Genomic DNA, 19,247 nt, shown 5'->3' on the forward strand with positions numbered 1-19,247 from the left:
GAACGAGTTCCTCATTCCTGATGCCTTGCTTACGATCAAGAAAGCCATGTTAGTCACTGGCCACCGTCGTTTCAGATTATAGACCGAGCTAAGAAGGACCCGTCCGAGGAGATTGAGATCCTGTTGCGATATGGACAACATCCTAATATCATCACGCTAAAAGACGTGAGTCTGCCCTTTTTTTTTCTTTTTTCCTTTTTTTTTGGTTATAAATGGTACATTTGTATGACCAAATTGAATACGGCCTGGTCCATAAATATTGGAACGGAGACAGCGGTGAATTTAAAATGAAGATGTGAGTGAAGTCAAGACTTAATTTAAAGCTTAATTTCCAGGGGGTTTACAAAATAATATTAGTATTTTATAATAATGAAACAGCTTGAATTAAACTTGACAGCTGTGACTTTTCTCACGTTTTTTTTAAAATTCTTTTTAAACTGAGTGTGCCGCTGTACAGAGACCTAATGGCAAAAAAACCTATATAATTGTTCCAATATTTATGAACACGATTATGTGTAATGCATCAAATCAGTGTACGCTCATTTTCTGTTTCAAAGTATTAAATAATCCTGTTTAAAAGAATTTTTTGTTTTATTTTTATTTTATTTGAGCAAATTTTTATTTATTTTATTTTTTTTATTTTAAGAATTCATTTTATATCATTTTAAGAAATAATTTTATTATTGTTTCACAGGTTGTGCACTGGAGCATCGCGTAGGGGTTAAAAATGAGCGGTGTGTGTGTGTGTGTGTGTGTGTGTGTGTGTTGCTGCTTGCAGGTCTATGATGATGGGAAGTTTGTGTATCTGGTGATGGAGCTGATGCGCGGAGGCGAGCTGCTCGACCGCATCCTGCACCACAAGGGCTTCTCGGAGAGAGAGGCCTCTGCTGTGCTCTGTACCATAACCAAGACCGTGGAGTATCTGCACTCGCAGGGGGTCTGTTCTCTATTTGAGTCACACACACACACACACACACACACACACACGCATACATATGTATGCATACACTCAGCTTGGGGTTTCTCAAGACACCATGTTTTTTTCTGTAATTATGCTGTAAATTATATTAATATAATGAGTAATGAATTGATGTGTAATGAATTAGGTGTTATGTAGTAGGACAGCTGTTGTCCTGCGTATCAGCGACACGTACTGCATTACTGTATTAATGTGCGTATTATCTGCTGGTTTACACAGTGTTTTATATTCGCTATTTTCGTGTGAAGGTTGTACATCGAGACCTAAAGCCTAGCAATATCCTGTACGTGGATGAGACGGGTGACCCGGAGTCGATAAGGATCTGCGACTTCGGCTTCGCCAAACAACTCCGCGCTGAAAACGGCCTCCTCATGACCCCTTGCTACACCGCCAACTTTGTGGCTCCAGAGGTAATGAAACAGTCCCTCGGTTTATTATGGATAATATAAATGCATCTGTGTTTTGGGTATGTACAGTGGTGACCAAAAGTATTGGGACAAAAGTCTAATGCAATGTTTTAACATCATGAAGATTTTAACATCAGTCAACACGACTGTAGTGCTATTAACTGCTTTGGCTTATGCCATCACTTACTTCACTAACTTGAGTTTGTTTGGACATTCAGTAAATAATTCGTAAATTCAGTACAAGCTAGCTTAGACATAATACCAAGAACCTTTAAAGAACTACTCTTAATAGTTTACACTAGTTTACGTTAAACCTGAATATGGAATTGCTATGAAGTTTATGGATAAAGTTTATGGATATTCATAAGCTGCGACTGTCATGCCTGATACTGCACAATTAATCAATTAAAAAAAGAATAAACGAAACAATAATATGGACATGTAAAATTGTTTAATCACAAAATTTATCACAGGTAATATACGCATAGAGTGGAATTTATGTAGTTTGTCAATACTTTAGTTTATATATATTATGATATATAGTAACTGTAGCTACTGTGACAAGGGCTAAATTATGGTCAAAAAAATAACTTGTCTAATTATATTTGGTGTTAATCTAGATAAATACATTGAAATAAAAAATGATGCATTTAATAGTTAAATATTAGAATATGTGATTTTTTTTATCAAATTGTGCAGCCCATCAATCATGTTTTTTTTTGTTTGTTTGTTTATCCCTAAAACACATCTCGCGCAATATTTTCCTTGGAATATATTAGATAAATATCATGGTTTATTAAACTAGGACATTATCCCTGAAATAAATAACTCTCAAAATGAAATACGTATCAGCTTCCATGTAGTAACTAGTGAGTAGGCGGGATTAAAAATGTACTACAGCCAGCCACTAGAGGGCCTTTTAACATTTTTCATTACTTTTGAATCCCTGTGAGATCCAATGACTATATATATATATATATATATATATACAGTATATACTTTGTACTGTATACAGTTACTATATATACATATTATTATTGGGTGTAAGAAAGTGCCAGTATAGGATTAGTATCTAACATTGGGTGTGGTTTAAAAAGGATGGGCCACTTTCTTTTCTTTCCACCCTTCTCCATCCCGCCCTTCTTTCCAAGTCTGAGGCACACCTCTGTTCTCAACCAGATGTTCTGTCACCCTTTTTGGCAAGCCTTTTTTTAAAATACAGTGTTCCTCCTACATATATTTCTATCTGCATAGAACACACCCGTTTATTGCAAATGATATATATTTTTGTTCAGTGTCTGATGTAGGTGTTTTTTTCTTTAATAAAAGAGAAAGCAATATTAAAATTCAAAAACCAACAAAAAAAATAATAATAATAAAACCCTGAATGTCAACGTAAAATATTTAGTAATGCCTCTAGTCAAGATCAGCTTCCGGTTGTTTGGTTCAGTCAAACGGAAAGCCGGCAGAAGCATTATGGTAATGAATGGAGTTGAACTGCTGTTATGCCAACACCATGCTGTGAGATGACAGAGAAAGTCGGTCTGTGTGGCAGGTTCTGAAGAAGCAAGGATATGATGCTGCGTGTGACATCTGGAGTCTAGGGATCCTACTGTACACCATGCTTGCAGGGTGGGTAATGGGCCACACACACATGTACACACACACACACACACACACACACACACACACACACACACACACTAACTCCCTATCTCTCTCCATGTCTCAATTAGGTTATTTTGTTAGAGCAAAACTTTGTACTATTTTATATTCTAATTAATAGCATATGCATATACAGCACTATGTAATATTCTCACTGATAGCGTATGCATATACAGTACTATTTAATGCACTAATTGATATTGTATGCATATACAGTACTATTTAATATTCTCATTGATTGAGTATGCATATAAATTACTATTTAATATACTCAATGATAGCGTATGTATATACAGTACTTTTTAATGTACTCATTGATAGCGTGTGCATATACAGTACTGTGCAAAAGTCTTGGCACATGCAAATAAATGCTGTAGAGCAAAGACGTACAAAATAAGTATGCACAAAAAAGAAGGACAAGAACTATACCACCCAGAAAACATTAATTAATGAAACAAAGTCAGTATTTTTGTGATGCTTTGAGGACCCTTGTCCTTGTGCAGTTTTATTAGGAAATTAGCTACTAGGTTTTACTGAGCATCCTGCAGAACCACCCACAGTTCTTTTGAGGACTTTGACTCGTGCACCTGCTTCTTTTTGGCATTCAAAATCCAATTTTTTTCTCTTTTTGTCTAAAAAGTGGTCGCTTATATAATGTGCTAAATTAAAAAAAAAAAAATTAGGAAAGCTTGTACTATAAAGCACAGGGCGCCTAAGAGTTTTACCCAGTACTGTAAGTTACATCTGTTACTTTATAGAAACCCTAGAAACCCATAAATGGCAAGACCTTTAGCATTTAATTCGAAGTGTAAATCCTAAAGCAGTCTCTGCATCGGATCAGATCCGATTGGTTTCTTCAGCCTGTAGTTGCATGCTCTTGCATGTCCACGTTTGTTGCTATAGTAACGACATGGAATTCTCACAGGGGATTATGTTTTACATACTGTAAGGATTGTGACAGGTCATGGTTTGGGATGACTTTACATAGAGTAAAGGTAATCGGAGTGTTTAAACAAAGTATATGAAATCTTGTGGTCTTGCCATATGACAAACAAATTATGTAAAATCTGATTTGCCTGTTTTAGCAAAGCCTTAGATAAAATTAGATATATGGATAATCCACCTATTTCAAAACTAAATACATTTCATGACTTTGACATATAAGCCCAACTTGACATTTTGCCTTGATTTCAACAGAAAGATTTTTGTTTGTTTGATTAAAATTTCTGATGAAGTCTATAACAGCTACATGATCTCAGTCTGTGCTCCTTCCACGAGCACACCACAGCTAGTTTAAAATGAAAGTGAAGCTGACAGCTTGTCCTTGTGAGAGTGATTCAGTGCCGTCTGCCTGACGCCTGTCAAGACTTTTCTCCAAAGTCTAGCGCTGACCCGTCTTCTTGTAGTACAAGCAATTCGGAAATCGTCGTTCGGATCACGCATACGAATCGTGCATCATGAAATGACTCGTTTCTGGAGCAAGGTTGAAAGGATTAATGCCCGAACAATGTAATGATTCTGTCTGCTTGTTGGGCTTTAAAGCTCCGTGTACCAGGGCGTTCAAAATGGCACATTTGAACTGATTTAACCGAGATACAAAAAAATTGCGTTAAGGAATTGGGGTTCACCAAAAACACATGATCCTGAAACTCTCTCTTCGAACAGATTCACGCCTTTCGCCAGCGGACCCGATGATACCCCAGAGGAAATCTTGGCTCGCATCGGCAGTGGCAAATACACCCTCTCTGGGGGCAACTGGGACATGGTGTCTGATGCTGCTAAGGTAACCATTGTTGCTGAACAAATTATTTGCATTGTATTCATGTGATCTTCATCCTTGATCGTAAACATTTTGTGTCCGTAGGACATCGTGACTAAAATGCTGCATGTGGACCCTCACCAGCGGCTCACCGCCCCTCTGGTCCTCCGTCACCCCTGGATCGTAAACCAAGAGCAGCTATCTCTGAGTCAGCTTACCCGACAAGACGTACACCTGGTCAAGGTAACAATCCGGGTTTATGTCGTTGACATGGATATATGCGGTAACTGTACATATAATATTGGATCTAAATCTGTGTCATTGGGAGTGTGTACTGATTCTCCTTTGCAGTTGTACAAGGTGCGATATTGCCACCACCTGGTTCTGTGAAACACTGCACAATATATACAAGTGGGGTTTGAACTTTCTTAAATCCAAAAGGAAATTGCTTCGTCTTGGTTACAGTTGCTTACTGTTGTTTTAAAAGAGTAATAAATTAGACGGGGGGGAACTTAAAATTAATAAGAGTAAATAATGTATTAACACTATTGTGTATTTTATCCCCATTGAAACGTTGCATCAGATCAGACCAACAAAATAAGCTCTGTTTTTTTTTTTTAATTTATTTAAAGGGAGCAATGGCCGCTACATATTCGGCTCTTAACCGGACACCACAGGCTCCCAAGCTCGAGCCTGTTCTTGCCTCCTGTCTGGCTCAGAGAAGAGGATTGAAGAGAGTCACATCCACATGCTTGTAGCACACACATTGTCAAACAGCACCACCTACAGGCCCTGAAGATATTCACACGTCACGCCTGGGAGAAGGCACCAGGCAATCATCAGTGCACAAAAGGGGAGTGAACCATGTGACCCTTGAAGATGAGTGGTTCCATGGAATGGTTGAATTTTACCCCAGCTTAAGGAAGACACTCGGCAAGTGATAGCTGCTTACATTAATGCCGAGGGCGTTGAGATTCAATCCCCGCTCTAATCCCAAAATGAGGCACAGCCAGGGAATTGTGGTGACGGAGTTTAGATAGTATCACCAACCAAAAGCACAAATTACATAACCTGCAAGCTCAAGCTGTGAAAGCTGTCATGTGCCGTTAGCCGTGTTGAAATGTTTGGAAACCTGACTGCTGTCGTATTGCACCAGATTGCTGTCATTCATTGTCTGCCTCTGGAAAGTAATAGATTTCCAGAAAAAACGTGTCCACAAATTTGACGAATCTGTTGGACAGAAAGGCTTTAGTGCATGATGAAACACTAACACTGGGGCCCTTAAAGTAATAGTTCTGCAAGGGGAAAAAATTGACATAAGCCCAGATGTCATAGGTAAAGGCGTCAAAAAAATATTTTTGCTTCTTTACATAAGCCCTAGATATACTGGAGGTAAAAATATTGATAAGATCTAACAAAGCCAGCACTCAGGCTTCATGCACAACGCATTCTAAAAGCTTGTCTTAAAACACGCAGAATTCTCCAGCAATCTAAAATTGTTTTTTTTTTCCTGCAGAGCTGTTTATTCATGCCTGTTCAGTGTATCTGTAAAGGTCATTCAACATATACAAAGTCGAGCCCTGTAAAATAAATGCTTCTTTGGCTAGCTCAGGTGTTCAGCATTTGGCACATGTACTGTATAACAGTGCGTTCCCATAACCACAACAGAACAAGCAATATTCAGTTCAAGAGACTTAGTAAATAGACAAGACTACAAAAGATGCCAGCATTATTAAAAATTCTTTATTTCATTCCAACATGCATGCAAGGTAAATGCTTCAACAATTGAAAAAGTTTCATATTCATTTTTAGTCGTTTTATTGATTAATATTTTCAGCTTTAAAAACATTTTCAATTTCTTTGTTTGTTAAACACAATTTCCAACCATTTTTAAGTGTATTTTTTGCTGGGAAAGTGCATGGATTTTTTATTTTTTTTGGAATAATAATTTCTTCAAGTCTTTATTTATTTATTTATTTATTTATTTATTTATTTATTCATGCTTGTTTTTTTTAAGTGCACCTGTCAAGGAGTTTATTTCACTTTGATGCTTGTAAATAAGTGCCCAAGTTTTGCACTACTCATTTTGTTCAGAATTTTTCACAAAAAATTGTATGATCTACAAAAATATGCAGACATTCATCTGTTTTTTAGACATCCGAGATTTCGCATGTGCTTTTGCCCACATTTACCATGAAAATGCTTGTTAATTTACAAATACTTGTTTTAGATCTTTTATATTCATTTTACAGAAAAACCTTATTCACTTAATATATGACATGCCAGGAGCATAGACCTTATCCATTTACCTCAGTAAGAAGCCTTACACGTTTACCCGAACCAATGACTTATTTCTTTCATAATGATTTTATTTTTTGTATTCAGAATTTAAAACCTAATTCTAAACTTACACGTTTTTTTAATCAGATTCTTAAACACCACAGGCAAAAACAGTCATTTTATATATCCAGTTAACATAAGGAGCAGTTATACTTTTACAGCACCATGAATTATTATTTTTTATATGGAGTTGGAAGAAAGAGCTTTTTCTTTGTGTTTAGTATCTCACTATTATGGAAGAGGATTAGGGCATCCATAAAAAAAGTTCTGACCCGGAATTCCTCTTCTTTTCTCTAATACATTTGAATTTTTACCCCAAAATTCTTTTTCCGTTTAGAATGGTGACTTTTTTACCTTAGACTTTTGTTCCCCAGAATTCTGACTTTATTCCTCAGAATTCCGAATTTAAACAGAGAAATTTTTTACCAGCAGTTTCTGAATATGTCTTAGAATTCATACCTTTTATTTTAGAATTTTGACTTCATTCATTTTCTTAAAGTTAGGAAGAAGAGTTTAAAGTCAAGAAAAGCATCTTTTTTTTATGATGGCCCTATTCATCTTCCAAACACCATAGGTTACTTAAATTTATTTATTTATTTATTTATTTGGTTTGTTTTGGCATTTGTTTGGTGTGTAAAAATTGAGCCAAGGATGATGATAAATCTTAGAGTTTCCGTAATCACAGCACTCTTACATTGCACAATAAGACAACACAGAAACACTGCGCACTCTAGGAAAAAATGAAGATACTACACTGTACGTTTTTCCGACCAGGGTCGTGGCGTTCATGCTGATGATGGCACCCCAGCCACATTGAAAACTGCATTTTGGTACCTTTATTTTTGAGAGTTCGGATCAGCTGCAAAGATGATGACTATGAACAACCAGAATCATATTGTTATTTTTCCTTCATATTGGCTTGCATGCCAGCAATTTCAAAAATAAATTGTATTGAAAAATGTGCTGTCTGATTTTGTTCTATAATGATTTCAGTCCTCAGGAAACAGTGAGTTTCGTTCAAAATAATATGTTTCTCTTAAGTACGATGTATCATTAAAACTGCCAATATTTGCTTTGAATAAAGTAAACCTGAATTTTTTTTTACCATACCATAAATTTTAATAATTATATGTCTGGGAAAAGATTTCTATGAGTTAGGACATGCTAGAGTGGCACAATTTCTCCAAAATTTCTTCCTATTCCCTGTGAAAATGTTGTTGATATAAGATATGACATGTTTACATATATAGTCGTAGAAAAAATAAAAGTACATCCTTCTACAAATTTGTTTATTTTTCTTTTAACAGGAACCATAATTAAATCACAGTTGATTATACCAACATCTATAAATAAGCTAATGAGCTCAAGTGAAAAACAAAATCACAACAGATTTTAAAATATAGTTGTTTTTCAGACATTGAAAAATTATCTGGGGGATATAAAGCCTTCCACAATCATTAAGAGAGTAATTAACACCAAGTATTACTTATGAAATTCACCGGATATGTGATGAGATTGGTCACATTTTGAGTTGTAAGTGAACCTGGATACACTTTAATCTGTCTGACTATTAAAGCAAACTATTTCAACTATAACAGTTTCCAGCTATTTAGTACCACTGTAACATCCTGTCTGTGTTCGCAAAATTTAAACGCAAAAAATAACACCCCACCACCATCACCACTCTGGCGTGAACTTACCTGGCCTTATGTGAAAAAATAATTGCCCCTAAATCTAATAACTGGTTGTGCCACCCTTGGTGGCACCAACTGAAATCAGGCATTTGTGATAACTGGTGATTTTCACTTTCAAATTGCTGTGAAGAATTTTTTTTTTTTTTTATAATGGTGCTCGCCATGTTTGAATGGTGTGCCCTAAGGCTTTCATTTCTGCTTAGTTCACTCCAAGGATAACTTTGATCATAAAAGTTCTCAGTATTTTACCACCACCACCACAACTTCCGTTACACTCAGTACTGAAACCCACATGAAGCTCTCAGTTTTTATTTAGATTTCCTATTCCCACATACTCACTGCTCATGCTAAAGACATGATCAGGTGCAGATATGATGAATATGTACAACCAGAGTCACATTGTTATTTTTCCTGTGTGCACCAAAGTGTCCTGGGATAGGCTCCAAGCTCCCTGTGACCCCATACAGGATAAGCAGTACACAAGATGAATGAATGAACAATATGTTTCTCTAAAGCACAATGTATTATTAAAACAGACAGGATTTGTCTACTTTGATTAAGAAAAACCTGTATTTCTTGTACCATATTGTAAATTGTAATAATTATACAGGCTGGGAAAATATGTAATATAAGTAATACAAGTTGGGATATGATACAGTGCCACAGTTTCTCCCACACATAAGAAATGCAAAAATGTAAAAAAAGAAAAGAAAAAAAAAGTAAAAATCAAAGTGCTGCATGCTCTTAAACATAAACACATACAGTCCACATAGAGTAAAGTTTAGATGCAAGTTTGGATTTACTTTCTACATTTTAGAACCATATTGGATTTTTTTATAAACTTTTTTTTTCTTCAGATTTTCTAAAATATGAAATAGTAAGGGCAGGTGGTGTCTCAATTGGTCAAGGCCCTGGTTCCTGATTGGAAGGTTAGGGGTTTGAGCCCCAGCACTGCCAAGCTTCCACTGTTGAGCTTAACCCTATCTACTCCAGGAGGGGCTGTATACTGGATGATCTGACCTCAGCTTCCTACCTGGGACATGTAAAATTAATCATTTTACTGTGCTATAAGGTACATGTGACAAATAATGTAATTATTATTTTATTTATTAAATAATGAATAAAGCATTATGTAATTAATTAACAGGCTTAGTGAGTAGCACTGTTGCCTTGCACTTTTAGGGTCTGGGTTTGAGTCCCGCCTTGGGGTCTGTATGCATGGAGTTTGCATGTTCTCCCCGTGTTTGGTGGGTTTCCTCCGGGTACTCTGGTTTCCTCCTACAGTCCAAAGATTAGGCTAATATGCATTCCCAAATTGCACAATTCAGTGTGAATACATAAGTGAATGATGACAGGAGGAATAAACACAATGGTCATCACAGTCCAGGATCCTAGTTGGACTACAGTGGTTCTTAGATTGATGGAATTAAGTAACCCCAATAACAATCAGTTGTCATCATAAAAAGGTCAGCTGTTCTTTAACAGTTTTTTTGCAGGAAAAGTATTGTAAGAGTGTGTTTGCAAAACCCAACAAGCACCTTGATGAAACTGGCTCTCGTGAAGACCAAGAGCAGCTCAGGTTAGAGCCGTTATGACAGAGGATACAGTAAGTAGCAGACACATCTCAATATCAACGGTTCGAAGGAGATGATTGAAATGTTATGGATGGCTTCAAGTATCATTGTTTTACAATTTGGAAGGAAATAATCAGGAATTACAGCAGAAGGTGTGTCAAAACTTTTAACTGGTAGTGTGTATATACACACACTTTGCCCAAGAGGTCATGTGACATTGTGCCAGGCGAAGCTACCTACGTCATTGGTCACGTGTTTAAACTCAGAACAAAATTAAACCCAAAATTAAATTTAACGAAAACTTCGGAAAAAAAAATAAATTGTGACACATAGAGAATAATATTTATGTTTTTTTCTTGTTCAGATATGTCGAATCAGTAGTACTCGTATGGTCAGCATTAAGGCAGAATTCCAAACGTTTTCCTTATCAATACACGTAGTGCACTATATTAGTAAGGCGGTAGTGTGTAGTATGTAGCGTTTAAGACAGCGGGAGCTCTAACCCAGCGTAGGGAGCCTATATAGCACAAGTTGTGTGAGTTGAGGCTCGGCTATTGGCACGACTTCGGCGTCGTTCTCTCTGCTTCTGGAGTTCACGGAAGTGTTACAATAATAATAACGATATTTTAAAAAACCCAAAGCGTCGACCATGGACAAGCTTCGGCGGGTGTTAAATGGTCGAGAGGATAACGAGGAGCTCGGGTTGACTTCGCAGGTAAAAACCCGCCTGTTCGTCTTCCACAACCGAGGACGCGTATAGGTTTAAAAAGCTTGTTTAGTCCATGGTGGCTGCTAACCAACTAACTAATTATATGCAATTTATTTAGCTATTTTAATATATTTATCGAGTTCTGTATATCTATATATAGATGGCGTGGTTTGTCTTGCACGAAGATGTGTTTTTAACTAGTACTGCATTTTCGCTGGTCTCCTCAGGGTTGCGTCTCAAACTACCTTGTGTGGAATATATCGCGCACTACGTAGCGCTTAAATGTCGTTACGTTATACCCAGTGTAGTGCGCTTGTGTAGGGAGTATTTAGTGGTTTAGAATACAGCCCTGGGTTGTGTTCTTGTGCGTTGTCAAACTGTACACACAGAGTTTGTAACCCTGTTAAGTTACCTTACATTTACAGCATTCAGGAGTTAATGTAAACCTTATACTTATAAACAAGTATGCTTATAAATAAATGTACTTATAAAATACATAATTGTAAAGTAATTTGAAGTAAATATATTATACGTTTAAAAATATACTTAAAATAATTATAAGTAACTATAATGTACTTGTACATAGAACTTATTTTTTCCATACCCACGCACTAAAAGGTTTAATAAAATAAAAATTTAATCAAGTTGCAAATAGTGAATGGCAATATGATTGTGTGGGTGCGTTTTAATTGGTGCTACTTTGTCTTACATGCTCTGTAAAAGCGACCTTGGGTCTTATGCAGGCTTCTTTAGATAAATAAAAAAACAAACAGAACTCATGTTGACTCACATTTCAGGTTGTATGCTTTACAGCTTATGTGTCTATGTAAGTTTGCGTTCTGCAAGTTTTATTTTCGATTTAATTTAATATTAATATACGTGTTTGTTCCCTTAAATTCTGCAATGCTTTCAGAGGATGGGACTCGTAAGGTAAGGTCAAGGTCATCGCTTCAGTGAAAACTGGCTTATAAGAAAACCTTATCTGAATATCAATTGTGTTTATTTTTATTACAATCTGCACAGGGACAGCATCTAAAATATGTTCTGAAGTTCTTTTGCTCTGAAATCTAATTCACTATGATGCTCATGCACACTGCACGTCTCTTAATTCTTACATTTATGAGCTATTATTTAAGTTAGCTTTTCCATACTACCTCACTTTCACTTACCTGTTTAGAGGGGGGACTGAAACCTATTCTAGGTGGCTTTGGGCACAAGACGGGTTAAACCTTGGACTTGATGCCAGTCCATGACCCGGCACATTCACAAACACATGCTCACACACTGCGGGCAATTTGGGAACACCAAAATCAGCCTAATTTGCAGCCACAGAAATTTAACATAATCTTATATTAATGTATTACCAAATGGCATATTTTTTTATTTGCCTATGACCTTTCATGTTACAAAAAGCCCCATACCAACACAACCACAGTTTTTCTCTTAAATAATTTGTCATCCATGTGTATTTAATGCATTTACTATAATGCATTATGATTAGTCGTAAGTACTCTTGCTATGCAAGTTTTTTGTTTGTTTGTTTGTTTGTTGTGTTTTTTGGCTATGCATGCTGTATTTATGTCCATTTTGTCTCATCTATAGTCATGTTACATAATGCTTATTTTTAATACTCTTTAACGTAGACCCATGATGGACAGTTTATTGCCTTTTGGTTAAACAAAGAGGCACAGATATTTTTGCTGTATTTATCATATTAAAGGAAACTGAGGAAATTCAGATTTGCTGCTTTAATGCCATAATTCCCTGTTCATCGGGCAAAGCTGGTAGTATCTTGTGTTATCATGTGCCTGGTACATCTTGCACACAAAGACTTGTATTTGTGTGACATAAGAAGGCGACCCACATGATACAGTAGGAAATAGAAGTTCGAGGGTGTCCTCTTTTTAACGGCAAGGCTATAAACACCGAAAGCTCTGCAGCTTCGTGTGAACCTCTGGGCTTTCAGTTTCACAGTCCCCTGTTGTTGGGAATTGAGCCGAACCTAAATAGAATTCCTAAATCTTTTGTAATAAAGATTTCTGAAGGCTCACTAACTATATATGCTGCTTTTAATGTAGCCCTGGTCAGCATTTTTTTCCCATTGAAAGGAGCCATGTGATATCCTGCCATTGTTCCCCTCAGGTCCTGGATGCCTCCACGCTCAGTTACAGCACAAGGATTAAATGGTTCATCATCTGTTTTGCCTCCGGCATCCTGTGCTCCATACTGGTGAGTAATTTTTCTAGGTCCTCGAAGAAATGAGGAGTTAAATGAGGGCTAACACACGTACAGGGTGTAATAATCTAAAACCAAGGCAAAGTTCAAATGCGGCCCAGAGTGTAATGAAGCTGAACCAAAAGTAAAATACTGAAGGATGGTTTAATCTCACAGCTGTGTTCATTATTCTTGAAGCTCTCAAGGAATATGACACAGTTAAGTGATTTATATATACAGAGTCAGTAAAAAAAACGGTATACACACTTCAGGAGAACAATGATGAAGTATGATGAATAATATTATCATATCAATATAGAACATTAAAGCAATAAATTTAGTACTAAAACATTTATACAAGTTTTTATTTTCCTGAGTGAGTCTGTGTACATTTTTAGCTGACTCTCTCTCTCTCTCTCTCTCTCTCTCTCTCTCTCTTGAATATAATAGAGTTTGCAGTAATAACCTTAGGTTGTTTTATTTTAAATATAGGGAAATGCATTATAAAGAAGTTTATGAGCACACTGACTTTCTTCCTATTCTAGTAAAACAATGTTGTGTAACACAATTCAGTTTCAGCTGTCTTTCCCAAGCGCCTGGTGGTTACCATAAAACCCCCTATATGTGCACCCTAGTTTCTTCCCTTGGCAAGTGCTTAGTGAAGGTACTATATGTTAATAAGGATCATTTTCTTTTCGGGCGCCTGCTTTAACCCTGTAGCACAACCTCCAGCTGGAACACAGTACACTCTTGGTTTGTGGGCGTGTTGATAACTGCCAACAGATAGTTCACACCATGTTAACCACCCTGCTGTGTGTGCGCTCTCACAAGAACATGCAGAAAAGTGCCCTCAGATTCAGGTTTCCTGTGAGGGAAGTGTTTTCCTCATAACTTAGCAGGCGACCTGATTTGGGTTTCTTTTTTTTTCTTTTTTTTTTTCTTTTTTTTTTTATACGTATAAGTGTCATCTCTTATTGATCAGAAAGCATTCATTAAATTTCTATGACCTGACATTAAAATAATTGGTTTCTGGTCTGACGGTTCAAGCCCCAGCACTACCAAGCTGTCACTGTTGGGCCCTTTAGAAAGACCCTTAACCTTTCCTGCTTTAGGGGTGCTGTATCATGCCTGACCCTGTGCTCTGTCTCAAGGCTGGGATATGAAAAGAAAAAGAAATTCCACTGTGCTGACATTTTTGCCCAAGACTTCGACTTTTACTTCTTCTTCTGAGCTAGTTCATGTTTGTATAGCAGATGCTCAGCTTAAACCAAACAGTTAACAAACAAACATGTATACTCCTTGATATGGTTTATGGAAGGAGTCTCCAGCTTCCGGCTCTTGTTAAAGACAATATATTTAAAGCAGAGAAAACTTAATTGTGCAGAAGAGAATGTCAGTTAAAAGTAATACTAGCACACCACTAGATGGCAGGATTTTTCCAATATCAGTATTGATTCAGAAATTCAGTTCAGTGCCTTTGTTTCAGAGTACAGTAAATAATTAATATTGTTTATTAAATGTTTTATTTAACATTAATAAATGTTTTATTTTTACACTGCTGTGTTGTTGTGCTTTCATGTATGATGTGTATTTTGTTTTTGGTCTAAATAGGGCACTGCACTACTTTTCCTGCCCAAAGGAATGCAGATGTTTGCAGTATTTTACACCTTAGGAAACCTTGCAGCTCTAGCCAGGTAAGATATCTTAAAAACATTATGCAGAACCTTTCTGACCTTTTTTCTTCTGTTCGAAGTTTCACTCGCACTTTTTTTTTTAAATAGCAGCACTACCAGCATATCTATAAGACAGTGTTGCATAGCACCAACACATTTTCCTAGGCCTCAAGCTTGCCCAAAGCAGCTGTCTTGGCAGTTACTGATCGAGACTTTAATAATGAATGCACAGCCTTTACATGACTAATCCCAGGTGCTTCTGTCTGTCATATCAGTGTCAGTCTGTGGTTTATCCACTTGGTTTTGTTACTATTGCACAAATGCCCTTAAAGTATGCCAAGATCCTCTCCATGGAAACACTGTCCTGTAATGCAAGCGACTCAGTAGTATGGGATCTTTGCCCTCAAACGCAAGCGTTTCTTGGTGTGACCCTAATTTAAAGTTCTGTCACCTCCTGTGTTTCTGAGATTCAGGTTGCGTACATTGCTGAAATAAAACAGCCAGCATCTTGTCTTAGGTCACATATTGTCTAGTAATTGTATTTGGGCTGAATATACTGCTTCCGCTTTAGCCTTACACCACAGAGTTATGCAATGCATTAATTTCATGCAGTGTTAAAGTGTCCTTTCACACAAAACTGGCAAGAAGAATCACCCACCCACATGTACGCCGAACGAGACAGTGTCCCCTTGGTTGTGTGAAAATTAAGACTTTCAGCTGAGAGCTTGCATGCACTTTTTCCAATCTGCTAATTTTTTTAGGTTGCCGTGAGATCCAGCCCATTACGTTTTGTTTTTTTGTTGTTGTTTTTTTTTCCAACACCATATCAGGTCTGTCGGGTTTTCTCAAATAACCACATGATCACAGCCCTAGCTCTCATCTTCCCAGCCAGCTTTTCCCCCTATGAGGGAGCCGGTTTGGTTCCAGCCTTTTGTGCCGCCTTGCTCTTTACCGGCAGTCATAAAAGGACACTTTAAACAAAGTGCAACAGCCCCCTAGTTAGCATTTGAAACGGATACGATCCCAGTGGAGTTTGTTAGTCCCTCGGCTCATCTGAATTCTTTTTAACGCACAAGTGCTACAAGTTCAAACAGTGTCTCATCTGTCATATTCCCATAGAGCACTGGTTATTTGTCTGGCCCAAGCTGGAAAGCAGCACCAGCATGTTGTGACAGCACTACACAATCAGTTATGCAGGAACCAGGAAGAAGCCTAATCATTAACTGGAGTCAGAATGCATGAAAATGCCCCAGAATTTCCCTGGCATCCATATTCACTGCACCTTGGTTGTTGTCAGCACTCTTTAGGGTAAAAAAAAAAAAAACCATTTACTAAACTCAATCTGTATGTATCCAGTGTTGGAGTACAACAGTTGTATCCCTGGTATTTATCTTCTATCTCTATGGGAGAATATACTGCACACATGAAATAGTGCACACAGTTGTTGTTTTTTTTTCTTTTTTCTCAATGATATTCCCTGAAAAAGGTATGCAGTGTTAACAATCCATGTGTACAATCTGTATTTACCACATCAAGCGCTTTAATCTTTTGTGATTAATCTACCTGTGTTTGGAATTTTTAACATCAGTAAATAAATACAACCAAAGAAAACACAAATATATATGAGCTGACATTTGGAATAATCGGCAAATGCTGTAAGCCCCGCCCCTCCCCTGCCTGCGTTAGTAATCTTTCCAGTAATGACCGACCAGTAACAGCCATGGAAGCAGTGAGTAAACATGTCAGGTTATTAAAATGCAGACATGATTTTTGCTGAGACAAGGTCCTGACAGCAAGGTAAATACAGGAAACCTTATACTAGGCATTTCTCCAGAACAATAATTCAAACATTTTGGGCATTCTGCTGCATTTATCATTCATTAGCCTGAGAGCACTGTATTATCTTTCATGCTTTCTTGAGCTAATTTCTTTTAAAGGAACAGCCTTCCTAATCCTGTCCTCTCAGAGGTCAAAGATGGCATCTTTGATCTGGTGGTGTACACGTTTGCTTCTTGGGGAGATGTAGTGTATGTGACATGACTGCTGCTCATGCATTAGATCTTCACTAATCTAATATATGCCTCAGTTAGTCTGCTTAAGTAACACACTTTGGAAATCCTTCGCCCTCAGGGGACTAGACTCGTACTGTTCCTGGTCACATCAGGAGAGAGAAAGGGTGAAGAAGAAATCTCAGTGATGTTCTTTAATCTAATTTTGTCTAATATCAAATTACACTTCCCGGTGAAGTTTACCCCCATCACCCATAAAACTCAAATGAATCATGAACTAGAAGCCTTAAAATCCATGTTTAAAATAATAAATTGTGATATTTAGCAGTGTGTAATAAATTAGTAAGTTGTAAATATTTAATTTATTCATGTTAAATAAAAGGCCTGTATACATTAAGTGAAGAACCTTAAGTGCAGATGTTCCTAGACAGCTGGACGATATAATTATGCAGTAACATCCTGCCATACTCAGTGTTGTACTGTACCACACCGGCCACTTCATTATGTATACCTTTCCATTTGCTTGTTAATGCAAATATCTGATCAAGCAGACACATGGCAGCAGCAGAAGACCGCACTCAGTGCCGCCCCTGTCTGCTTAGAACAGAAAACTTTGCATGGGCTCACAGAAAATTTGACAACAAAATATTTTCGAAAGATGTTGCTTGACTTGTTGAGTCTCTTTCTGCTGCAACATTCGGATGATGGGGTCAGATTTTGGCACACATTGGTCCCTTAGTACCAATACATTGGTTAAATGCCACAGCCTACCTAAGTATTGTTGCTGACCATATCCATCCCTCTATGACCACAGGATAATGCTCCATGTCACAAAGCTAAAATCACTGTACTCGAGTCACCGCCACAGTCACCAGATCCCAATCCTGTAGAGCTCCTTTGAGATGTGGTGGAACGGGAGAGTGGCATCATGAATGTGCAGCCAATAAATTTGCACAGTACGAACCCAGAATCTCTAGAATCTATCTCATGAAGAATTAATGCAGTTTTGAAGGCAAAAGGCGGCCAACCCAGTACTAGCAAGGTGTACCTAATAAAGTGGCCATTGTGTGTGTATCTAAAATGCTGAGCAGTCACAGTTAACTTTAATTTTGAAGGAAGGTGGCAAAGGGAAAGATCTAAGCACGGATTCGAGATTGGGGCATGGTCATCTTTTATTGATCAAATTTTTCTCTTCTGGTGACTTATAGTGGTTTAACACCATACTTTATTTTGGTATTTGCTTTGTCATGTTTGGTTGTATCCACGGCCTTGTTATATATTTCGAAGGTTTTTGAAAAGCTTGTTTTTAACATTAGTGGATGTACAATGTTTGTCTGTATTTTTCTTCTTCCAGCACCTGTTTCCTGATGGGCCCACTAAAACAGCTGAAGCGCATGTTTGAGCCGACCAGACTCATAGCCACCTGTGTCATGCTGGTAAGACTGAAGGCTATTGACTGCCTAGTATGTGTCTAACTGCATTACTAAAGTGTTTTCCTATCTCACACCTCTTGATTCAGCCGTAGTTTGCCTGGTAAGCACTAGCATCTGTAGCATGCTGTCTTAGACTAAAGTGACGCACACACTGCTCTATGAGCCCTCGTGAGAAAGAATTAAGAAGGCATGAAATCATTAAAGGAACCTAAACCAACTTGACAGCAGTTGTTTAATCCCTAGTAAACCTTAGCATTTAATATAATGAGATTGAGTTTAGACAGCTCTTCACATGCAGTCGTACAATTTAGGAGCTGCCAAGAACTAGTGGTGGAAATAAAAAATGTCAAAACTGGTTAAGAGATCTAGAGTGGGTCATGTGGAGCTGAACTATGCATCCTTCGTTATTTATTTCTGTTTTTATAAAATTGTTATTTTTCTGTTAGATTTTAAACCTTTCATCTTTTTGACTTTATAGTAATTAAATTTGTTATTAATGTTTCAGGTTCTGTCCAAAGAAAATTATTTGTTTATTGAAAATACAGTATTGTTGTTGTTTTTTTTTGTGTGTATTTGTTGACTTAATTTTAAATTTAATTGTCAGTAATTTTCTAAAGGTATTAAGCTTGAGTTGGTGTGTTGCAATTACTTAGTATTGGTGTGAGGCTTCATATCTTATCTCAGAAGAGCCTAGCATGTGATGATTGACTCCAACTAAGAGAAACATCCCCCAACTGTTGAATTGGAAATGTAGAATTCCTGTTGTGATGTCAAAGCAGCATGGCTGCTCA

The 19,247-nt window shown here is 37.2% G+C and overlaps 2 protein-coding genes across 2 annotated transcripts in view; both read left to right on the forward strand.

Annotated features, from left to right (window-relative positions):
• Positions 1-6,687, forward strand: part of rps6ka2 (ribosomal protein S6 kinase, polypeptide 2) — a 33,428-nt gene extending 26,741 nt beyond the window's left edge. The window contains exons 15-21 of the mRNA XM_053502033.1: positions 76-165; positions 779-937; positions 1,228-1,389; positions 2,942-3,018; positions 4,717-4,834; positions 4,916-5,053; positions 5,443-6,687. Of these exons, the coding sequence (XP_053358008.1) occupies positions 76-165; positions 779-937; positions 1,228-1,389; positions 2,942-3,018; positions 4,717-4,834; positions 4,916-5,053; positions 5,443-5,568 (870 nt within the window). The 3' untranslated portion in view covers positions 5,569-6,687. The remainder of the gene's footprint in view (positions 1-75; positions 166-778; positions 938-1,227; positions 1,390-2,941; positions 3,019-4,716; positions 4,835-4,915; positions 5,054-5,442) is intronic.
• Positions 6,688-10,942: 4,255 nt separating this feature from the next.
• sft2d1 (SFT2 domain containing 1) overlaps positions 10,943-19,247 on the forward strand; it is an 18,079-nt gene continuing 9,774 nt past the window's right edge. The window contains exons 1-4 of the mRNA XM_053502753.1: positions 10,943-11,133; positions 13,270-13,356; positions 14,953-15,035; positions 18,378-18,459. Coding sequence (XP_053358728.1) covers positions 11,068-11,133; positions 13,270-13,356; positions 14,953-15,035; positions 18,378-18,459 — 318 coding nt within the window. The 5' untranslated portion in view covers positions 10,943-11,067. The remainder of the gene's footprint in view (positions 11,134-13,269; positions 13,357-14,952; positions 15,036-18,377; positions 18,460-19,247) is intronic.

The sequence above is a fragment of the Clarias gariepinus genome, chromosome 8 (assembly GCF_024256425.1).
Source record: "Clarias gariepinus isolate MV-2021 ecotype Netherlands chromosome 8, CGAR_prim_01v2, whole genome shotgun sequence".
Lineage (NCBI taxonomy): Eukaryota > Metazoa > Chordata > Actinopteri > Siluriformes > Clariidae > Clarias > Clarias gariepinus.